The sequence below is a fragment of the Lissotriton helveticus genome, chromosome 8 (genome assembly GCF_964261635.1).
Source record: "Lissotriton helveticus chromosome 8, aLisHel1.1, whole genome shotgun sequence".
Lineage (NCBI taxonomy): Eukaryota > Metazoa > Chordata > Amphibia > Caudata > Salamandridae > Lissotriton > Lissotriton helveticus.
The window spans coordinates 16,453,212-16,477,258 of record NC_136069.1 but is presented as its reverse complement, the minus strand read 5'-3'; the positions used below and the strand labels follow the sequence as shown (position 1 = coordinate 16,477,258).

The 24,047-nt window shown below is 47.3% G+C and overlaps 1 protein-coding gene across 1 annotated transcript in view; it reads right to left on the bottom strand.

Moving 5' to 3' along the window:
- PDE9A (phosphodiesterase 9A) overlaps positions 1–24,047 on the bottom strand; it is a 243,595-nt gene that overhangs the window by 82,171 nt on the left and 137,377 nt on the right. The window contains exons 12-15 of the mRNA XM_078658368.1: positions 23,432–23,514; positions 21,418–21,574; positions 19,824–19,937; positions 73–177 (exon numbers count right to left, since the gene is read on the bottom strand). Coding sequence (XP_078514494.1) covers positions 73–177; positions 19,824–19,937; positions 21,418–21,574; positions 23,432–23,514 — 459 coding nt within the window. The remainder of the gene's footprint in view (positions 1–72; positions 178–19,823; positions 19,938–21,417; positions 21,575–23,431; positions 23,515–24,047) is intronic.

The following is a 24,047-nucleotide window of genomic DNA, read 5'->3' as shown; positions in this document are numbered from 1 at the left end:
AGTGGGAGGAGGTGGGCGATCTGTACAGTATCTATACTATAATGTCATTCTGTATAAGAATATAGACATTACCTGCATGAAATACTCTTCCAGTAAACAGTCGGCCCAGAGATCTGCCACCTCCAGGGGTCGGACCTCGTTAGAGATATCGCAGCATTTAATCAGCACCATCTTCAGCTGAGAGAGAGAGGGAGAGAGAGAGAGAGAGAGAGAGAGAGACCAGAAATATTAGTGATGCTACGCATGGGTCTGTGAATACAGGATTGTTGGGGTACACGGAAGATGGTTCATTCATAAACACACAGAAAGTTGCCCTTAGAGATGTGTTTCCCAAACTGTGGGTCGGAACACACTGGTGGTTCTCGCGAGACAATTTTTGGTCGGTCGTGAAAGCCCTGGTCTGGTAAACGTCGTTTACAACGCGGTGTTTACACCGCACGACCTTTACCACGCTGCCATTACAACACAAGTCGTTACTACGACTTGCGCTGGATGGCTCTGTTGGTTAAGGAATATTGTAATTTTATATTCCAACACTTTCCCTACTGTTACGTGGACTAGTGTTGGAATATAAAATTATAATATTCCTAAATCCGTGCCCTGCAACGTGAGTCGTTGGAACAACTTGCGTTGTAAAATCCACGATGTCAAGTACCGCGGTCAAAATGATCGCGTTGTACTGACATACATCCCCCTGGTCTATGTGTAAGCAAGAGTTAGAATGATGAGCCTGGTTTGTGCACGTCAATCAATCAATCAATCAATCAATCATAACACTTGTATAGCGCACTACTCACCCGGAAGGGTCTCAAGGCGCTTGGGGGAAGGGGTCCGCTACTGCTCGAACAGCCAGGTCTTGAGTTGTCTCCTGAAGGTGGATGGGGAGGGAGTTCCATGTCTTGGCCGCCAGGTAGGAGAAGGATCTGCCTCCGGCGGTGGCTCTTCGGATGCGTGGTACGGCGGCGAGGGCGAGGCTAGTAGACCGTAGCTGGCGGGTGGGCGTGTAGAAGGCCAGGCGGTCGTTGAGGTACTTGGGGCCCAGGTCGTGGAGAGACTTATGTGCGTGGGTGAGGAGCCTGAACGTGATCCTCTTGTTGACGGGGAGCCAGTGCAGGTCCCTCAGGTGGCCGGAGATGTGGCTGCGTAGGGGGATGTCCAGGATGAGTCGGGCAGAGGCGTTCTGGATTCGTTGGAGTCTTTTCTGTAGCTTGGCTGTAGTTACGGCATAGAGGGTGTTTCCGTAGTCCAGTCGGCTGGTGACGAGGGCCAGGGTGACTGTCTTCCTAGTTTTGGTCGGGATCCATCGGAAGATCTTGCGAAGCATGCTTAGGGTGTGAAAGCATGATGAGGAGACGGCGTTGACTTGTCTGGTCATCGAGAGGGAGGAGTCCAGGATGAAGCCCAGGTTGCGTGCGTGCGTGGTCTGTTGGCTTGGGAGTGGTGCCCAGGGCTGGGGCCACCAGGAGTCGTCCCAGGCCGAGGGCGATGGTCCTAGGATGAGGACTGCCGTCTTGTCTGAGTTCAGTTTCAGGCAGCTGTTCTTCATCCACTCTGCGACGTCTTTCATCCCTTCGTGTAGGCTGGTTCTGGCGTGTCGGGGTCTCTGGTGAGGGAGAGGATCAGCTGGGTGTCGTCGGCGTAGGAGATGATGTTGAGGTTGTGTTGGCGTGCGATGGCTGCGAGAGGTCTCATGTAGACGTTGAAGAGGGTGGGGCTGAGTGATGATCCTTGTGGTACGCCGCAGATGACTTCGGTGGCCTCGGATCTAAACGGGGGGAGGCGGACTCTCTGTGTTCTTCCGGCGAGGAACGAGATGATCCACTCCAGTGCCTTCTCTTGGATGCCGATGTTGCTGAGGCGTTGAACTAGGGTGCGATGGCAGACGGTGTCGAACGCTGCAGAGAGGTCCAGGAGGATGAGTGCCGCTGTTTCCCCGTTGTCGAGCAGGGCTCGGATGTCGTCGGTGGCTGCGATGAGGGCGGTCTCGGTGCTGTGGTTGGCTCTGAAACCAGACTGCGAGGGGTTGAGGGATCCGTTCGTCTCGAGGAAGGCGGCAAGCTGTCTGTTGACGGTCTTCTCGATGACTTTGGCAGGGAAGGGGAGGAGCGAGATGGGGCAAAAGTTCTTGAGGTCGGTGGGGTCTGCTGTTGGTTTCTTCAGTAGGGCGCTGAGCTCGGCATGCTTCCAGCTCTCCGGGAAGGTGACGGTGTTGAAGGAGGTGTTGATGATGTTCCGGAGTTGGGGTGCGATAATGGAGTCGGCCTTGTTGAAGACGTGGTGGGGGCAGGGGTCGGTAGGAGATCCGGAGTGGATGGTGTTCAGTAACCCACTGAGCTAACCCACTGAGCTATCCACATAAAATACAGTTCATCTGCATTTAAAAACTACTAACAGACAGATGATTGCACTCCAGCAGGATCATTAATCACCAGCGTTATTTGGGCATTTTGTATTGTCTTATTGTTGTCCTGCATCAGCCTTGATAATGATAACAAGGGGGGAGGAGCCAAGCTCGCGTCCGAGATGGCCGCGTTTTAGCTCGGCTCCGTTCGCTTTCCTGTTTGGAGCATTTATCCTGTCTTTATCCTGCCCCGGGAAGACTTCTTTGATACGCTGTGGATCGAAGACACTTTGCAGGCACTTACCGTCTGATCCGGTTGTCTCTGGGTGCCGTGGATCCTGAATTGCGCCCTTGTTCGCTTCGGGGCCTCCGGAGCGGGCTGGCCTGGGTCTCCTCGGCGGCGCCCGGACGGGGCGGAGCGCTGTGGCCGGCCCTTGATGGCGCAGTGGGCTCGGTCGAAGAGGCCGTTGTGCGGATAGGCTGGTTGCTGCTTTCTGGCCTGGTCGGCGGTCCCGCGGTCTGGTGTGGAGGCGCTGCCTTCCGTGGACGGGGCTGACCGTATGTGTGGCTTGTCCCCCCTTTGTTCTCCGGTCCGGCCATTTTGAGTCCCTCCGCCCGGACTCGGAGAACGGGGCCGGTGGATTTGGGGAGCCAGCGACCCTCCTTCTTCTGGTGGCCCCCCTTCCTGCTCTGGATGTGCCTCTGCTGATGGTTGGCCGAATCCTGTTTGCCTCGCTGCTGCCCGGACGGGGGTCGAAGATCACCGCGGCCCCACCGGGCTTCTAAGATGGCGGCCGACCTTGTATATTTCAACCGGGCCGAGACGGGCGACGGTGGTCCGCCGCATGGCCCGGGTGCCGACTACTGTAAAGGTGTTCCTACACTTGCCGACATCCTCGCCGCCCTATGCTCCTGGGGTTCTCCTGTGGCCACTCCCGCCGTTACCCTGGAGGAGGATCGTTCCGCCGGGCCGTCGGGGCCCCCCCTGGCGTGTGCGGCTTTGTCGTTGCTGGGCGCGGCTGGAACTGTCCTGGAAATCGTGGGACCGGTGGTTGCCGCTTCTGTGGAGGTACGGAGCTCCGCTACCCTCCATCTTGCTGTGCTCTCTCCTGTGCTGTGGGTCGGTGGGCCGGATCCCGTCCGGACCGGTCTTGATGGTTCATCCTGTCCTTCTTCGCCTCGAATGGCCGAACGTAGATCCTGTGCTGGCCCCGCTGGGTCGGCTTTCCTCAGACTATCTTTGGAACTGTGCCTGCATTGCCTACGTTGGTTTCTGACTTTTCCGGATCATCCGGGTTGTACTCGGAATATCTTACGCGGATTGGCGTTTAACCTCCCTGTTAAAATCAGCCTCCTGTTCCTCGTGGTCTGGTTCTCCGTGAGTCGGACGGCTACAGCTTTGGTGAAACAAGGACAGGGTTGAAACGAATTTGCTTTTATGGACTGTTGTTTTGTAATGCTTGGATGATCTGCTTGTAACGGTATGATTATGTCTGATTTTTGTCGTGTTCCTGGAGTTTATCCTTTGAGTTTTTGTCTTCCCGAGGGTTCTGCATATCTTCGGACGGGAGGGTGGGAGCTGACGATTCTGTTTTATGGCCCTCTCCCGTGCTTTTTCCTCCCTTATCCCTTCTTCTCCCCTTTTTGTCTTTGTTGTTCCATCTTGCTTTAGCTCCTCTATATTTCGGGTTCCTGATTAGGGCGACAGGCACGCTGCTGGGGGGTAGGCCATAGCCTTCTGCAGGGGTGCAGGGTGGGCTTGCGGGGTGGGGGATGGGGTCTGTCACTTTGGGGGGTTTTTTCCCCCCCATTTTTCCTCCTTTTTTGGTTCTATGGCTCTTATGTATTCCCTTTTTCGGGACGCGGTCTCGGCATGTGTCCCCCTGGGGCGTTTCTGATGCGTGAGCCTTCCGGTCTTATTGTGATTAAGGCTCGCTATGTATTCTTGTTCCGGTGACCACTGGTTCCGTATACCGGCCTATGTTTTCCTGCTTCGTTTGCCAGGGGACGCATGCTTGAGGTGGCGTTCTTCTTTTCACCTTTTGTTCCCTTTTTCCCCCCTTTTTTTTTTCTTTTTTCCTTTCTCTTCCTTCCCCTTTCGTGGGGGGGTTTTCCTTTTCCCCTGGGTTGTGGTGACGGAGGGTTTATATGATAGGCTTCTTCCATTCTGTTTGTTATGATATGTTTTTGTTGTGGTGGGTGGGCACCGAACGGCGAACGCAACTGCTTCTTACCGTGTGGCTCCCGTTCTGCCTTTACCAATATGTATTTGTTTTTGTTGACTTATCCTGTATTTTATACTGCTGCTTGTTCGCGACCCACCACGGCCCTCCGGGACTTATTGCCTGTCATTATCCTGTTATTCCCCTTTTTATGTTAGAAAATCAACCTTCTCGTATCCTGCACATGCTGGTTGCTCTATGCTTTTGGCCTTTGCTTCCTGTATGGTTTGTTGTGATATCCTGTTGGCGCTTTTGTACTGTTGAATGTGTTCCTTACATGTGGTGGCCGGCCCGCTGGGTTGTGGGCCCATATTTGTGAGCCCTTTCTGTACAATAAAGGTTTAAAAAAAAAAAAGATAATGATAACAAGCATTTGCAATGCAATAGGTCTCGCAATTAAACGAGTTTAAGCTATTGACATTGCCTTTTATTTATGTATTTGTTTTTAAAACATAAATAAAAGGCATTGTCAGTTACAATGCTAATAGCTTAAACTCTCACAAACGTGAGACCTATTGCATTGCAAATGCTTGTGTTATTAAAGCTACCTTTCTTTTTCAAACCAAACCCTCAATTTATTCTGCCGCTGTAAGAGGCAAAAAACATGGTGCCTTTTAGTAAAAGAAAAAAATTCCATTTTACTGCATCAGACATACTGGAAGGGCTTCTGTAGGGTCTGTGACAGGTAACTACAATTGTCCAACTCACTAGTACTTATTTTAATGACTACAACTGGATAAATTAAATAAATAAATTAACTGGATAAATTTGGTGGGCCCTGGATGGTGTAAACTTTGAAATGCTTAGAATGCCATGACATTCTGCCTGTGTGTCCCAAAACACAGTGCCCGCACCCTGGGCACACGCTGGAGTCTCTACCCCAAACTACTTCACAGAGTGTGACATCCAAAGAAAGGCACGACCATCTAGTCTTAGACCAAGCAGCGCAATAGTTAACAACATTTTCTGCAGCCAGGAGTGCGTGGGACACTGGCGTTGTGTGGGAGACGGTGCTCCACGAGGCAGATACCTGCTCATAGCAACTCTCTGGCCACCGGAGTCTGGTCAAGAAGGCTCGCCAGGCTGGCCCTTGTCGCGACAGAGGCATGCACTAACCGTTCTACGGGTGTGATAGCGTGTGGAAAGTAGGAATGCACCTAGTCACAGAATGAGTCGGAACTGTTTTTTTATTTTTATTTAGAAAGTTTTGTATAGCGTGAACGTGACCCTTGGGTATCAGAGCGCTTCACATATACAATAACCTGAGGTAGGTTAGAGATCACATTGCTATGAGGTAGGTTAGGAGTATGAGTGTAGGTAGTATAGCAACAGTGTACAATGGCTAATACTTGACCTCGTCATGATTGCATGTCTATATAATTCCAGTCTCTCTCTGTCTTCCATGTTCTCATACAGTTTTTCTATTTGTCCATGTACTGTAAATAGTACTACCATAGTCTTAGACCCAATTTGTCTGTGTATTTGTCCTCCAGATTTCCAGGTAAGTATAGCGTCTCGAGTTTATCTCCACTATAACGATGACTTCCTCTATTCTTCATTTGGTTTTCCGTTTTGGCATCACTCTGTCATGTTGTCGGTGATGTTCTTTCTTGCCTAATTCAGTATCAAGCTGTGTATCGTAGCAACGAACGTGCCTAACGTACACACTTCGTCATACCGCTTCTGCGAATGTTTGATTCACTTCACTCCCAGCTACGGCGGACCAAGCACCTTGATCGTCTCCACGACGGATTTGGCCAACATACTTGTGGCAACTCTTCAGGCAAATCATCGTCCCTGTACGATACTATCACCGACCATATCCCGTCTTGATAAAGACCCGCAGCGACCACCAACTGGGGCGCGTAAGGGTCGAAACGTAGACGCCAATTTTAGGTCCAGAACACTCCATGACTCCTTTATAAAACATCAGGATTCATTGGAGATCAAATAATTGTTGGCCTTTCTATGACTTGTATATATAATTGTATTAATTGCTTTGTATATACCTTAGCACTTGAGCACCTTTTTCACCAATTGTCACTTAACTGTATATATATGTGATGGTCGTATTTTGTATTAATTGTTTTTGCCACTGAATGAAGTAATTCAGCAAAAATTACATTCTAAATGCTCACTGACCTGCTTTCTGTGTCCAACTGAGGAACTGCTTTTTTATCCATCTCCCAACCCGCATTCCCTGAGGCGGAGGTCGGCTGGTGGGAGCGTGACTGCAATCGGCAGTTCTTCATCTCGCTCTCAGCGCGACCCGCCCAGGTTGCAGTGCGTTGCTTGTGCCCTGGAAAAGCCTACCGGGGGACTGCGAGGCCCAGGAACCACCGCTCCTTGCAGCCGGCGCCTCTTCCCCCGGCGGCCACGCCCACTGAACTGAACGCTCTTTAAAAACCTTTCGCGCCACCCGCTGCGCGGGTGCCGCTCACTGACCTGCTTTCTGTGTCCAACTGAGGAACTGCTTTTTTATCCATCTCCCAACCCGCATTCCCTGAGGCGGAGGTCGGCTGGTGGGAGCGTGACTGCAATCGGCAGTTCTTCATCTCGCTCTCAGCGCGACCCGCCCAGGTTGCAGTGCGTTGCTTGTGCCCTGGAAAAGCCTACCGGGGGACTGCGAGGCCCAGGAACCACCGCTCCTTGCAGCCGGCGCCTCTTCCCCCGGCGGCCACGCCCACTGAACTGAACGCTCTTTAAAAACCTTTCGCGCCACCCGCTGCGCGGGTGCCGCTCACTGACCTGCTTTCTGTGTCCAACTGAGGAACTGCTTTTTTATCCATCTCCCAACCCGCATTCCCTGAGGCGGAGGTCGGCTGGTGGGAGCGTGACTGCAATCGGCAGTTCTTCATCTCGCTCTCAGCGCGACCCGCCCAGGTTGCAGTGCGTTGCTTGTGCCCTGGAAAAGCCTACCGGGGGACTGCGAGGCCCAGGAACCACCGCTCCTTGCAGCCGGCGCCTCTTCCCCCGGCGGCCACGCCCACTGAACTGAACGCTCTTTAAAAACCTTTCGCGCCACCCGCTGCGTGGGTGCCGCTCACTGACCTGCTTTCTGTGTCCAACTGAGGAACTGCTTTTTTATCCATCTCCCAACCCGCATTCCCTGAGGCGGAGGTCGGCTGGTGGGAGCGTGACTGCAATCGGCAGTTCTTCATCTCGCTCTCAGCGCGACCCGCCCAGGTTGCAGTGCGTTGCTTGTGCCCTGGAAAAGCCTACCGGGGGACTGCGAGGCCCAGGAACCACCGCTCCTTGCAGCCGGCGCCTCTTCCCCCGGCGGCCACGCCCACTGAACTGAACGCTCTTTAAAAACCTTTCGCGCCACCCGCTGCGCGGGTGCCGCTCACTGACCTGCTTTCTGTGTCCAACTGAGGAACTGCTTTTTTATCCATCTCCCAACCCGCATTCCCTGAGGCGGAGGTCGGCTGGTGGGAGCGTGACTGCAATCGGCAGTTCTTCATCTCGCTCTCAGCGCGACCCGCCCAGGTTGCAGTGCGTTGCTTGTGCCCTGGAAAAGCCTACCGGGGGACTGCGAGGCCCAGGAACCACCGCTCCTTGCAGCCGGCGCCTCTTCCCCCGGCGGCCACGCCCACTGAACTGAACGCTCTTTAAAAACCTTTCGCGCCACCCGCTGCGCGGGTGCCGCTCACTGACCTGCTTTCTGTGTCCAACTGAGGAACTGCTTTTTTATCCATCTCCCAACCCGCATTCCCTGAGGCGGAGGTCGGCTGGTGGGAGCGTGACTGCAATCGGCAGTTCTTCATCTCGCTCTCAGCGCGACCCGCCCAGGTTGCAGTGTGTTGCTTGTGCCCTGGAAAAGCCTACCGGGGGACTGCGAGGCCCAGGAACCACCGCTCCTTGCAGCCGGCGCCTCTTCCCCCGGCGGCCACGCCCCCCTTCCTCCCTCTATTTTTACGCAGCCTCTAACGCGCCGCGGGTCGCGCCGCGGGTCGCAGCCCGGGGCGAAGACCCGGGCAAAGACCGGGCCGTTTTAGGCCGTTAGAGGCTGGTAGAGACTGGACTGGGCCACCCCCCTGATATTTATATTTTAATTTGACTCTTTCCCATTGTACTATTTTACGCATCCCCTGTGATCCATAACTCAATAGTAATAGTAATGGTCCTCACGAGAGGGAACAAAACCAAAGCCCCCACTGCAGCGGGCAAAATGCTCGGCCCCATGGACGATTTTCTAGCGAAGGCCAACACGCTCATCGATGAAAGTATATCAATAATCGAAGAAAGGGTCTCCCTAGATCTGGCATTCGCAAAAAGATCCTCATTAGGTACCTTGGCGGAAGCTAGATCTCCAACATTAGTAGCTTCAAATGCTGAGTTGGTGCCGATTAGGGAGAGACGCAGCCTACCAAATACAGTAGATCTGTCAGTCTCTCAAATAGCGGATTCTCAACTTAGCTATGACCTAGAGAAAACCCCAGAACTGTTTCCAACAACATCTGTGCAAATTTCCTCACTAGAAAAAAGAATAGAAAGGGGCAGGAGGGAGGGAGCAATTAGCAAAAACAGGGCACCCGGAAATCCAAATACAACAGTAAACCCGATAATATCACCAATCATTCCAATAATTCAAGACGATAGGGTGTCACATATTGAGATCCTAGCATCAGTCCATCAGGTAGAGAAGGAACTAACTTGCCCAATAATCCTGGACCCTCAACCCACTAAACAAATTGAAGCTGACTTGAATTTGGCTGAGGCCCAGGAATTAACTCTCCCTAGCATAGCTAATGTAGTTAAACATGCTTTACTACCTTTAGAACACAGGTTAGCAGTCATAGAATCGCAAATCTCTAAACTATTAAAAAATCAACAGCAGTTCCTTCCGCCATGTCCTCAAAAACCGGCTGGTAATAACAGTAATAAACCAACCAACACTAATGTATCTAATGTTAATCCATCTATGCCCAATCCACAACAAAAGACCCTCCGAATAACCACCCCAAACCTGCCCATAAACAAAAACACCACTAATTCGACTAAAATCGCAAAAACAGCGTCAGCCCAAAGTTCCACTAGTAGCCTACAACAAACAAATGCCTCGACCGCCCCAGCTGCGGCCGCGACCACTGATTTGACCCAGAAGGCACCTACCACTACAGCCAATAAAACCCCAGCGAAAAACTCGAATAAAACAGCAACGAAAACCCTACCCCCTCCACCCGTACCGCCAAAAACACCTGTGGATAGGTCCAAGAGGAATACTGCGAGGAATCCTGGTCCTCCAAGACTCCCAGCAGAGTTCCCTCCTGAGGCCTCACCCTACGTGGTGGTCATGGCTGGAGTTCCTGAATTAACAGATCTTACCTCAGAACCGGTCTGGTCCTTAAAAAATAAGGCCCAGCATTGGCTCCAGACCAACCGCCCAATTCCATCTTCTTGGCGCGGAAGAATTAGATCTGTAGCCAGGGTACCGTGGGTGGGTAATACTAGAAAAACAATTCCTGGGGACTGCATAACAATCACTTTCGAGGATCCTCGAATAGCGGACTATGTTTGTGCCTGGGAAGACATTACCCCAAATGGAGGAATCAAGATCAAGTCACTCTCCTTCTTTTATCCCTTTAGGCAAGTGGACGGATACATACAGGAGCAGGAACCTCCTTGGTCCGTCCCTTTCCCTAGGCAGGACGACCAATTAAACATCCGATATCACGGTCCTCCCAATCATTATGAGCCAGATTATTCCTGGCATACAGTGAGACATCGCCATCAGGGAGGAAGGTGGGATGACAGAAGACCCTATACGCAATGGCCCCCACATAGAGAACAATCACGATGGGACCCATGGCTTAACATCCCGCTAAATAATAGGTATAGTGGCCTAGAATTGGTCGATTGACCATTATCAGAAATTTCTTCTACTAATACTCAACTATCTTCCTCGCCACAGCCTGCTATCACTTTCCAAGCTGTTGGTAATAAAGATTCCACAACCCTAGAAGCAGATTCTGGCGATGATTCCCTACATATTATGGTATCCTATTGGAACATTGCGGGCCTACGAAATAAAATCAACGATGGCTCAGCGCAGGAATTTCTAACCCCAAATCAAATAATTTGTCTCCAGGAGACATGGTCTGTAGAAGAATTACATCTACAAGGCTACAAAACCTATAACGTCCCAGCAACAACCAGTACTATGGGTAGACCAAAAGCTGGTCTCGCTACCTACATTTCAAATTCCCTACCTTTTAACAAGGTGGCCACACTCTCCCAGGACCCCAATCATCAAATCTTAGCACTAACCCTTCCCAATAAGGACACAATCATCCTGGTTAACATATATAACAATTTGTCCGATGAAAATTTCATAATTCTTCTTACCACTTTAACAGACAAATTGAAACAAATTCATCATCGGAGCCCTGCAAATAAGGCAACCAATATAATTTGGGGAGGTGATTTTAATCTCCATCCCTGCACAGCTCCTGATCTGGTGTGTTGTGGGATAGTGGACGAACTTAACGCTCCATTATCCCACTTCGCTCACACCAAACTAGGAAATATAATCAATATTGCCCTATCAGATTTGGATCTTCAGATTGCCAATCATTCAAAAGCAGACCCGAACGAATTTATTCCGACTTATGTGGGTAGAGGACACAAGACCACAGTAGATTTTATATTTCTTTCCCAAAACCTAATGACGAAGATGAAGGAATTTGAGGTCACAGTCACCCCTCTCAGCGACCATGCAGCCTTAACAATAACACTATCCGTGCCAGCTAATGCCTCCCATAAATTGGAGATGGCGATCACCCTTAAGCAGAATAGGATCCAGGTTGGTAAACACAATGGACTGACTATTAAATGGGGCAAAATCAACCCAGCAGACATAATGAAAAAATTAATAACTCGGTCCTATCCTAATATAGTGAAATGCCTGGATCTTACAACTAGCCATAAGGAAGTCCTTAGAAATTTTAACTTAATATTAGATGTCATAAAGGACCTACTTACTTCAAAACCTAAGTCAAATCGTGACAACAAACCAAAGTGGTTCAATCATAATTGCACAGTGGCCTTATCAAAGCTAAAATCTGCACTTAAAAATAACCCACGTGATGTGGTCCAGATCCAGCTCCTGAGGCGCCAATATATAGGGGAAAGAAAGATGAGAACGGCCCAACTTAAACAAAAACTATGGGACGATCTCCATCAAGGCGCAGTTTCAAAAAACAGTGACCTGTTCTGGCGTACAGTCAGATCCCCGTACCTTACAGAAAAGGATACCCCGAAAATAGAGGTCGCCATCGACGAAAATACATGGGTCTCTCACTTTGGGGAAATTTTTAAAAATACCCTACCAACAGAATCCCTATCCCCTAATGTGAACTATCCCATTCTGGTTCCCTTTGACATTCCAGACCTCATAGATGCTTTGCAGAGCAGTAAATCAGGTAAGGCACCAGGACCCGATGGGGTCCCGGTGGACCTTTTTAAAAGCAACCAAGATCTATGGGCACCTATTTTAACTAGAGTATGTATAGCAGCAGCGAGTGAGGGAATTCTAACCTCCTGGACAAAGTCAATAATGGTCCCCATTTTTAAAAAGGGGGACCGGCAAGACGTAAAATGCTACCGGCCCATTTCACTGCTGGACTCGCTCGGAAAGGTAGTGGGGAGAGTGATACTCGAGCGTCTCCAGCAGTGGACTGAGGACAGGGGCATAATTTCGGATATCCAATTTGGCTTCCGAGAAGGCTTTGGTACCCTGGAGCAGGTCCTCAACCTCACCCTAATAATGGGGAAATATACACAGGCCATCCCTACCAAAATATATATGGTCTTTGTAGACCTTTCCGCAGCTTTCGACTGTGTTTCACACACAAAGCTGTGGAAGGTCTTAGCCCAATTAGGAGTAGATCCACCCCTGTTGGATTTCCTCAGAGAGCTCTATACAGGGGCCACAGCCAGAGTTCGCTTTGGCGTTAATGGTGAGCTGACGTCCCCGTTTAGTGTAGAGCGTGGGGTCAGGCAGGGATGTGTCCTGGCCCCCTTCCTCTTCTCTCTCTACACCAATGGCTTAGAGGGGGAGATGTTGAGGGGGGCCCAGGACCTCCCACGCATAAATCACCGCCTGGTCCCCGCCCTGCTCTACGCGGACGACGCGGTTATTTTAGCACGAACCCCCAGAGAACTCCAGAAAGCAGTGAGCAGATACACGTCCTTTATGGGCAACTTAGATTTAAAGGTGAATGTGAAAAAAACGTTCGTCATGACAGTTGGCAGAGGTCGAAAACGAACATACCCTACCCTGCTGAATAACCAAAAGCTAGAACGTACCCCCCACTATCCCTACTTGGGGGTCATGATAGATGATCAACTTAGTTGGAAGCAAGCAATTAACACTAGGGCACTCTTATTTAGGAGATCAATTGCCGCATTAATATCTTTCTCCCAGAGATTAGGCAAAAGACCATCAGTAGAGCTCCTCAAGATATACAAGGCCAAATGCCAGGCAATTGCAACATATGGTGCAGGAGTCTGGGGGTATACAGACACCAGTCCCATCCAGAAGGTGGAAAACACCTTCTTAAGATTTTTGTTAGCTACCCCCAAAGGCACCTCAATTTACGCAATGCACCTAGAATTAGCCATTCCTTACCTGGAGGATCTAATTAAAATCGAACCTCTGATGCTGTGGCGCCGCATTTGGTTGTCAAATAAAAATGCCTTGTCACAAGCTATCATCGCAGACTCAATGAGTCTGGATAATTCTCTGAAAATAAAGTGGCTCTTATATGTCAGGAATTTTTTCAATGATTTAGGCCTTGAGAATTATTATCTTGATCCGGCTTCCATTACGGACATTTCAAAAAAAGATCTGAAACAGAAAGCACTAAGTCACCTCGAACTGTTAAGACTTGCGTCCAATTCCTCGAAAACGGCAGTGATCCATGCAAACATGATCCAAGTAGCCTTTGTCATTCACCCGTATCTTGAATTACAGTTAACAACTTACGAGAGAATGTTAATTACGAGATTTAGGCTAAACATCTTTTTTAGAATGGTCACTTTTCCGACACAAAACTGTTGGGACGCTATATTGCCGCCTTGTTCCTGCGACGGACTATCAGCGCAGTCGAACTTGCATGTGATCCTGCTTTGTAAATACCATCAAGCCCATAGAAAGATCTGGCTTTTACCGATACTCAAATCTTGGGGACTGAGACAGTGTCGACCTGCTCTTTTAAGACTACAAATGTTAGAAACAGTGAATGTCTGTTATTTTGTCAGCAGCTTTCTAAAGTGTATCGTGAAACATAGAAAAAACCTCTAAAAAAAAAAAAAAAAAAAAAAAAACCATGTCATATCTATCACAACCGGCACCTTGCACACTTTGAATAACTTTCTCCCTTTTAACTATGAAATGAATTTTATCTGAATTGTCTGTAACTTGTGTAGTTTTATAAATGTATGTTATTCTGTGTTCTTTTATGGTTTTTTCCACTGTGAACAAGCCGAATAAAGATTTATATATATATATATACATTCTAAATATATGTTTGAATTCTGCACCAGGCTATATTATTTGTTTTTTCTGCTTGAGTATTGATTTCTCAGTTGTGTATATGTATCAGAGAGCTCTCATTTTTGTTTGCATTGATTAGCGTTCTCAAAGGAATTTGTTCTACCCAACAGAACCACTTGTTTGTTTAAACTACAGTTTGCATCAGGCACACTGAGCTATCTTTTTGTGACCTCATAAGTAAATAACAAGTAATATCCATGAAAAACTAAAATGAACACAATTGGCGGTAAGGACTAGCACACAGGAATTCAAATGAGAAGTTTGAAATTGTGGAAGATAAAAGGGAGTCAACATAAGCAAATCAAAGCAAAACGTCTGACACATTCCCAACCATCCTAAGTGCAGGCTTAAACCCTCCGATGAGGGCAGTGAGGTTAAGGGTTAGCGAGGTGAAATCTACAAAAAATATACAAAGAGGACATGCCTCTTACCAGCAGGCAGTCTGCCAGCAAACCACAGCACAGCCAGCCAACTGTTCTGTGCCCTGAGAGTGAAATCATAATTATACTGCCAAGATTGGGTTTCAGAGCAAACAACCACTCAGGAAAAGTAACCTAATTCTCACTTTGTGGTTATGTGAACAAACTGAAAAACCCAACTATATTAGTGAATCAAAGGCTGCTCCGTGCACATCTCCTCAGTCACAGAAACGGGCAATCCTGCATGTCATGTTATGGTGGTCACACAAAAGTGGCAAACCTTATTCCACATTCAGGTGCTTCTTTATGGATAGGATTGAAACATGAATTAAAAAAAATGTTCAACTTCATGCACAATTCTTAATTTCTTTCTGTCTGCTCCATCCTAAATGCGCTCAAAAAAGGAAGAGGTAAATAAGGTCATCTTCAATAAAAAAAGAACCGATATGTACAAGGTTAATCTAATCTGATGAAGAGGTCCCACATACTTCCTCCTACTCGACCTGTGATGCAAGCTCAGCCTCTGAGAAGCAGAGGTGGATTTAGGTTTCACTGGAAAACAAGTAACAGTAACCTAACTAAAAAGGCATCTCCCATCTGTGCTACTAAATCCAAGTGTGCAGAAAGTTATTTAACCCCTTGCGTGCTCGTGATGGAACCGTTCTGTCACGAGCCTCGGGTGGGCTGTGCTGGTGACGGAACGGTTCCGTCATGGTGAATTCCGCGCTTGCGCTGAGCGTTCTATTGAGCGGGCGGGGCCGTGACGGAACCGTTCCGTCAAAAAGCACAGCCCACCCGAGGCTCGTGACGGAGCGGTTCCGTGACGAGCACAGAAGCGCCGCGCGGCCCCCCTCCCCCTTAGCACTGCGGCGGAATAGCCGCCGCAGCTAAGGGGTTAAATTGGACCAGTACCAGATGTTCCAGTGCGTTGTTAACCCTGAATGCCTCGAAAACTCCTGCTTCAAGCTCACAAGTCTGTTTTTCTTTATCCACACCCCTTGATTACACTTCCTCTATGCCTAGATCCTCCATGCCACCATCACCGCCATTCAGGCCACATTTAGCCTGTGGGAGGGAGAAGGTACTGAAATGAATTATTACAGCAGAACAGGAGGCAAAGGTGACCGTTGTCGCCTTTCACCAGTGAAGATGAAGGGGTGAAAAAATGAACAAAACCTCGTTAACATGTAAATGGTCTTTTAAAGACCTGTGAAGTACTCGGATGCGGCTGCGATAATCTCTAAAACTGTCTGTGTGTGTGTGTGTGTGTATTCGCCCGGGAAGCTGTCTCAGACCGGGCACACACACAAAGAGACAACCCTTTGAGCCCAATGCCGGTGTGCGCCTGCCTTCAAGCCCTCACTGCGAGGGACAAGGCTCCTGTTTGGGTGGGCCAGGCTCCTGTTTGGGTGGGCCAGGCTCCTGTTTGGGTGGGCCAGGCTCCTGTTTGGGTGGGCCAGGCTCCTGTTTGGGTGGGCCAGGCTCCTGTTTGCGTGGGCCAGGCTCCTGTTTGGGTGGGCCAGGCTCCTGTTTGGGTGGGCCAAGCTCCTGTTTGGGTGGGCGTGGCCCCCCCGGCCCACCCTCTAGAACCGGGCCTGGTGCACAACCATCCCACTATAACGTTCGCACACAAATAAATATGGATGTGCTGAATAGCTAGAGCTACCAACTATTTTTTTTAATTTTTTTTTTATTTTACGGAGTTCTATATAGCGCCACCTTGACCTGAATCGGGTATCAGATCGCTTTACATAGAACGAGTTGCGTTACATGAGGACACATTCATTTTAGTTAGGCACGTATATGGGGGAACAAGTTTGATTCTCAGCATTGGCTCAACACCTTTGGTTCTGGGGAGATCAATTAATCTGTCATTATAGTTAAATGAATCTGACCTTGTGTGATGTAATCTGGTGCTTAGGCAAACTAGAGCACTACGCACATCTTATTCTGCCCTTGATACAAAGAGTTGAGAAAAATAAATTAACACTACTTTTAAGGGAAATCTGCCCCTGTACATATATTGATGGTTTTAAACTTTCTGTATACTTTGGCCACTCCTGTTATTTGCCCTGCGGTATCCAATTATATTAAAGTTACTTTGGCTATCAGAAAGCGTTACGAGCTTTAGAGACTGAATAAGATTCTTGGAATTGCTCATGGTCCATATAAATACTGTTGGAATTTTTCTTTTTTTTTACGATCTGTGTAATACTATATTGTCCTAAAACTTTTTACTTTATGTATTGAAATTTTAAACCACGGAATTTTATGAATTCTTTGTTTTTTTTATTCTATTTCCGGTGATGTTTTACTAATGTGTTACACATTTCTTAAACTGTAATGTTTTTTATTTGTCAAACTTGTATGGTTCATGGAACCGAAATAAAGTTATTCTTGACTTGACTTGACTTGTAATCTGGGGGCATATTATCAAGGGAGGCAATAGGCACTTTTCGCCGGTTTAGCGGCCGTTTTTGGCGGCTAAGTAACCAAAATTCTATCGCCCTATTATCAAGCTGTTGCTAACAGCAATTAGCGACAGCTTGAAGGCGATAGCGAGTGGTTTGGGGCCCGCTTTGCATGTCAGTGATATTTATTTATCGCTAATGACATGCAAAGTAAGCGTACCCAACCCGTTAGCGACTGAAAGCAGTCGATAACGTCGCTATCGCCTATTCACAAGGCTGGCATAGCGATGGAAATATTCCCGCTATCGCCAATAATCAACGCCTGCTCAGACCAGTTCCTAGCCATGTTATCCAATCGGAGGTGGATAACATGGCTACGAGCATTTCGTCGCTAATGCCAGAATATCGCTATATTCTCAGCGATATTCTCGCATTACGCCGCTATCGCTGGATATTTTAGCGCTATGGAGGAAAACGTTGCTAATAGCATGTTTTCTCCGCTAAAATATCCAGCGATTAAAAAAAAAAGTCGCTAAGCGCATTTAGCGATAAATATCGCTAGTTGTTAATAATATGCCCCCTGGTACTAATGTGAAGTGCTCCCCTGCCCATGGGCTGTGCTCCATACTCTGCTTCAGAAGGGGTTTCTCAAATTTGCTGAAATCACTGGAATTAACACCAAGATGTTTCGGAGGCCTTGTGATTTTACTGGACATCATTGGCTTCCTGTTAGTTTAAGGCCTTTTATGGGGTACATAAGGCACTTCACCACACCGGTCCTCAATTTTTGAAGCGGACATTAAACTGGTACTCCCCTAATAGATGTCTGAGGTCTGAAGGTGCAACACTGATAACATAACATAACAAGCCAGCACCCCACTCTAAAACATATTCCAGCTCCAGACTCCAGTGCAATTCACCATCTGCTACTTTTATGAGCAGATCGATATTTTGGCCACAGTCCGTTTTTAAAGGGTGTGGCTATGGGTTTGAGGTTTAAAAAAATTGCTGTTATTACATTACAAAATAGCTCCGTCTCATGTCCGTTAAAGCTCAGTGGGTCATGAAAGTGTGTTATAAAAACTGGGTCGAGGCTCTAAAAAGTTTGGGAAGCACTGCGTAAGAAACTAGAATCCAGCTAGAACACCCGCTGTGCATTATACACATATGAAGGGCATGAATGTTCTTTCCTGTGTAAGCCTCGAGAAAGCATCACAGTGGTCGAAACGTGTTGGCTGTGATAAATGAGAAAGCTTGACAATAAAGGTAACTTTTCTGCAAAGTGTTATGTTAATGTGATTTCAATCTCGAAGGAGCATGGCACATGTTTGTCTTTGAGCTGAACTTGTGGTAGTAATGCTATATAAAGTTAATCAAACTCTCCTACTAAGACGTTGAGAGGCCAGGTGAATACTTCATTTGAATTTTCGACAACAAGGTCACAAAGTGGAGCATAATTTGGAAGCATTTCATAAATATATCAGACTAATTGCTACGCTGTTACAAACTGGACATACTACCCCGCGAATAATGCTCTTCCTGTTGCAATACTAGCCTCTTCCCACTAAGAGTGTCATTATTGTATCTTAGAGAGAGAAGTCTGATATCACTTTTGTGCAAATTATTTTTTTAACAAAAATTTGTTTTTATTACAAATGGTATTTGAAAGTTGTTCTTAATAATGTTGCAGGATAGCACCGTTGTCTGATCCCTGTGTGTATTGTCGAATGGCTGTTGTATTTTTTCTGTACACAGCAGTCCCTTGACTACTTTGACTGTGGCATGTAAAGTGGTGCTGGACCGGTGACTGTTAGGGACTTGTCCTATCTTTGGGCCCGATTCACAGAACTAACTTATGACAAAATCCTAAACTTACTACTTTTGGTATTCACAGAAGGCATTTAGTAGTAGTAAAGTTAGGATTTTGTCTTAAGTTTGACTTAAGGCACACTTAGCACAGACTTAAGACAAACTTAAGACAAACTTAGGACAGACTTAAGACTGACTTAAGACCGACTTAAGACAGACTTAAGACAGACTTAAGACAGACTTAAGACAGACTTAAGACAGACTTAAGACAAAATCCTAATTTTACTACTACTAAATGCCTTCTGTGAATACCAAAAGGAGTAAGTTTATGATTTTGTCTTAAGTTAGTTCTGTGAATCGGGCCCGTAATGTTTAGGCAGTGACCACTTTCAGCCATTCTGAATGGCACGAGAGCGCTTACTATCAGTAAATAATGCCACCCCTCTGAATTTATGGAAATTACTGAGCTGAATGAATTAACTGTTCCAATGTGTTCATTCAAAAATCCAGTGTCTCTGTCCAACTCCATCACTGACCCTTCCAGTGTTGACTGAACCAGTTAATTTACTTTGTTTAACCCCTTCCGTGTGGGGCTGTTTCCCCCGCCGGCTGGGGACGGGAGAGGGCACGTACAGCGCCCCCATGCTCATGACGAGGTCAGCTCGTCATGAGCTACGGTGCTCCGGTGCTCATGACGAGCTGAGCTCGTCATGGCCACACCCGTTCCCATGGAACGCTCAGCACTGCAGGGGAATCAGCCCAGCGTGCGAGCGTTTCACGGAACGGGCGCGGTCATGACGAGCTGAGCTCGTCATGAGCACCGGAGCGCCGTCGCTCATGGCGAGCTGAGCTCGTCATGAGCACTCAAAGGGTTAAGTTGTGTTTCTTATCAATGAACTTTATGTTAAACTAAAAACAGTAGACGTTTATGGGGTATCTCAGTGCTCTAAGTAAAATAGAATATGTTCAGCTGGAGCGCCCCCTGGCAGTGAACGCAGGCACTTCCCATGGCTGTTGTCGGTACCCTTGCTCTCCCGCTAGGTGGCGCCTGTGAGTTCTCACCGAGGTCACGTGCGCCTGGTTGGTGAAGTCGAACTGCTCCAAGTTGTCCTTGAACCCATCGATGATCTCCTTGTGTCTGGCCATGTCTGTGGCTAGGATCAGAGCAATGATACCCTGGAGAAAAAAAGATCAGAAAGGAATACAACTGATCAAAACTTTCTGCAGTCTGAGGCTCTCTGTAAGTGTCTGACTTCGCTTCACTCTCAAAGGGGCCATTCGGTTCCCTTCGCCCAGTCCTTCCTCCATCTCTATCAGTCATCAACAACAGGCGTTCTAGAATGTTCCTTCGTCTGATGGTGTCATTGGGGGTATTCAGACATACTGCACACCTACAATAATAACTTCTTTATCAAATATCTGCACCGTTGGACAACTCTATAACTGCACAGCAACAAACAACTTTGCAACTGCACACATACACAACATTGCAACACTACAAATGTGCAAGCAATTCCATAATTGGGTCTCTGCAACAACACCACAACTGTGCATCTACAACAGCATACCAACTCTACTATTCCTCATCTACAACAGCAGTCCGCTGCAAAGCGGCAGATCTCTACACCGGCACACAAGCACATCCACAGCATTACAACAGATCTACCTACAGAGCAGTACAACTACAGCAACACGACCACTGTACATATACAACACAACAGCTCCATCACTGCACAAGCGCATCAACACTTCGATTGGCAAACGCCAGAGCTCTACGCCTGCACACTTGCACATTAAGAATATTATTGTTTACAACACAAGTACGTCTACAATAATGTCACAACTACGACAACACTACGACTTTACATCTGCACCACTCTAAAAGTAAAACACTTCAACTGAAGAATGATACAAATCCACAACCACACCATTACAAGGGTGCATCTGTACAATTCTGAATCTTCAGCAAGGCTACAGCTCTACAGCAGCACATCTGCAACACTGCTACACACCCACAACTGCAGGTCTGCGGCAAAACTACAATTCAACAACTACACGCCCTCACAGGTGGTACTTTGTAGCTGTGTATTTGTAGCGTGCTCTCCAACGCGACAAATACACAGCTACAATGTGCCAGAACTCTAAAACTGCATACCAACAAATTACATTTCACAACCGTAACCTACACAACTTGATAATGTTATAACTACGCAACTGCACAACTTTACAACTTAAAAACGCTACAATTGCAAGCAGCCATACCCACAGCAGTTTAACTGCATAGTTTTACAATTCCATAAGTGTGTATCTGCAACCACACAACAATTGCCAACCACGCATGGACAAAAACACATCACTTTTACCACTCTACATTTATAAAAATCCATGCAACTGCACAACGGCACATTTCTACTCTTGCACAACTGCACAGATGATGCGCTACAGATGCACAATTATTTACAAGTGAAGTGTAAATAATTGTGATGTTTTTTTTAAGGTTAGTACAGGGAAGTGGGCGCTGATGATACACATTCACCAAGCGCAACCTATGTGTGCGGCACACTGAACCACAACCATCTCTCTCATACTGATTGAGCTCTACTAATGCCACTACACCAGTGTCACTGTGTCACACACTCCCAGGGATGGCTCCTACCTGCCTGATGGCTCTGAACTCATCAGGGTCAATGTTGGCGAAGATGTTGCACTCTGGTTGTGCGACGATCTGGAAGGCCACGGCGCAGTGGTGGTTCTCCAGCGGGGAGATGTCGTTGTAGCGGACAGCCAGCTCTGTCCGGGCGTTGACCTGGTACCTGAGGCACAGTGAGATGTGAGAAGCATCGGAGTAAAGTACTCAACCCCTGTGAGCACTGCTCACAGTTCCTTCCTTACATATCGCTTTAGCTTTGTCGCTGGACCACTTGGACAGAAACTATGACGGACAGAGCGGGGCCTCCTATTCCTGAGCATGGTCCCGGTGAGGTGAGGTCCAGTCCCCTGTCAAGTTGGATGACAGCTGCATCCCTTGATGTGGAGGAGCAGTTAAAATAGGTTGTATGGTTACTAACCTTCTACCTTTTTCTTCTCTTTTTATATAAGTTATCACTGTATATTAGTATACACCTGTTTTTTTCAGTAGCAAAGTTATAGAGCAGAGGCCCTGAAGAAAGCCGAGGGATTTGGTTCCCCATAGGCTGAAACATGTTGGCCTTTCATTTGCAGTTATTTGTTTAGACTGTCCCTTGCACTGTTCTGTTTTTAATTAAGGGGTGAGTCGATGTCTAAATAAATGTTTTCTTGTTTTTCGCCTCATCACCCTATTTTAATCACCACTTCTTTGTGTGTTGCACTTCACTGAATTATCTTGCGATTTACTATCAAGCAGCATATTCTCTGATTCTAGGGATTATGGGTCTGATCCAATCCAGCTGTTTTGCATCGGGCGTGTGATAAGTCTCGGTGATCAGGAGACATACCATCCCGATAGATGGATGACCAAATGAGAACATTGATCACAGCGACAGATTGATGGGGATCCATTGAGTTGCTTTTGGATCTCACTATTAGTCACTTTATTTTTGCTCTCTTTTTTCTTGTTCTTTTTCTTTCTCTATTAATTGCTTGGTCGTGGTGGGCTTTCAGGTAACCCATGATCTGACTCCCTCTGTGAGGAGTTTTAGACTCTTGGCTATAGTGTTGGCCACTAGACCCCCGGTTCTTTTTGGGTTTTGCATTCTAGTGTATTGGGGATGTGAATTCGGGTAGGTCTTTAAATATCCCTATGACCCTCTCTCTCTTGTTGTTATAGTTGGGATTGATCAAATCCTTCAAAGCCTTGTGATGGCAAAGATTTTTTTTTGGAGTGATAGTGAAGAGTTAACAACTGAGCTGTGAAGTGAGTGATTTTAATTGTAATTGTATTTATATAGCACTTACTACCCCTGATGAGATAGCGAAGGAACAGTTATGTAAAAAAAATTGCATTACGTACAGTCTGGGTATTATTAAAAATTTTATTTTGGAAGCATGATTTTATCTAAATCTTTTTGCACATTTTGTAGCAGTCTATATTACTCTGCATGCATCGCAAATTTAAAATAATGATTTACATATTCACAGTGCTTTCTGTCACGGGTTGTGATCTCGTAGCACTAAAAATACAAACAGTCACTATTTTCCACTGTACCAACCAAGATTGAATTTAGTGGCTCTCTGGTTACATACAGACCGCTGCAGTGTATTAACTAATAGAGGTTTCATAATGTACTTTAGTGCATTTCCCACTAACAACTTTTACGTTTATTTTTCATTTAAGCTGCACATTACTTTATACGTAGCTACCTGAAGGCGAAAGACCGAAAAAACGTACAGAATTTTTTATTTTTTTGCCGCACCTGTGACCCCGCCCCCACACTTTCTGACCACGCCCCCACACTTTTTGACCCCTCCCCCACACTTTCTGAGTCCTCCCCCATTGCATGTAGCATCACAGTCCCCATACTTTTTTTAATGCACTTCCACCACTGGATAACAGACAACACCTGGCCCTCCCTTGTGGTGTGCTTACACCTGCATGCATCGTTCACACCTGTCCCAAGCTCTGGGCACCAGTGAGCGACAAAGGACAAACACAATTCACGTGAGAGCAGTGAAAAGAGCGCTGCACCTACGCGTTGTTGTAGCCGGGGTGGTCCAGGTCGTGACAGATTGCTGCGGTCATCAGAACCAGAATATTGGCTTGAGAAAGCGTCTCCTGCAGGAAGACGACAAGCGGTTACAAAAGAGAATATTCTATTGATTTAATGCACAGTTTTCTTTAGCCTGGAGTAGGTGACTTCAAGGGTCAGGAAGTGACGCAAGCGGATAAATGAACAGAAGTGTACAGTGTCCTAGTGAGGGGGGTGGTTTCAGGTGAGGGGGCGGGGACCATGGAGTGGTGGCTGTCGAGAGGGGCAAGTAGCGTTGGGGTTCATCTAGCTGAACTGTGTACGTCTGTGACACGTTCTCCGGCATCCAACTTTTGTTGCGTCCCATATCCTTCTAAGTTTAAAAAACATAGGTTTATTCAACACATATGGATAATTAGAACATTGGAATGTTGGGAGCTCCATTGAAAACAATGCAGTGCTCCGGGCTTATAATGGCTGGTATAAGCCTGGAGCTCCAACATTCCAATGTTTCTTTGTTCACAGCTCTGGCTGTGAACAAAGGCTTCAGGGATCCTGAGGAGATTCCAATCCCCTCGCGCTCCCAAAAGGCTTTGTTTTTTTTGTTAGAACATTCTGT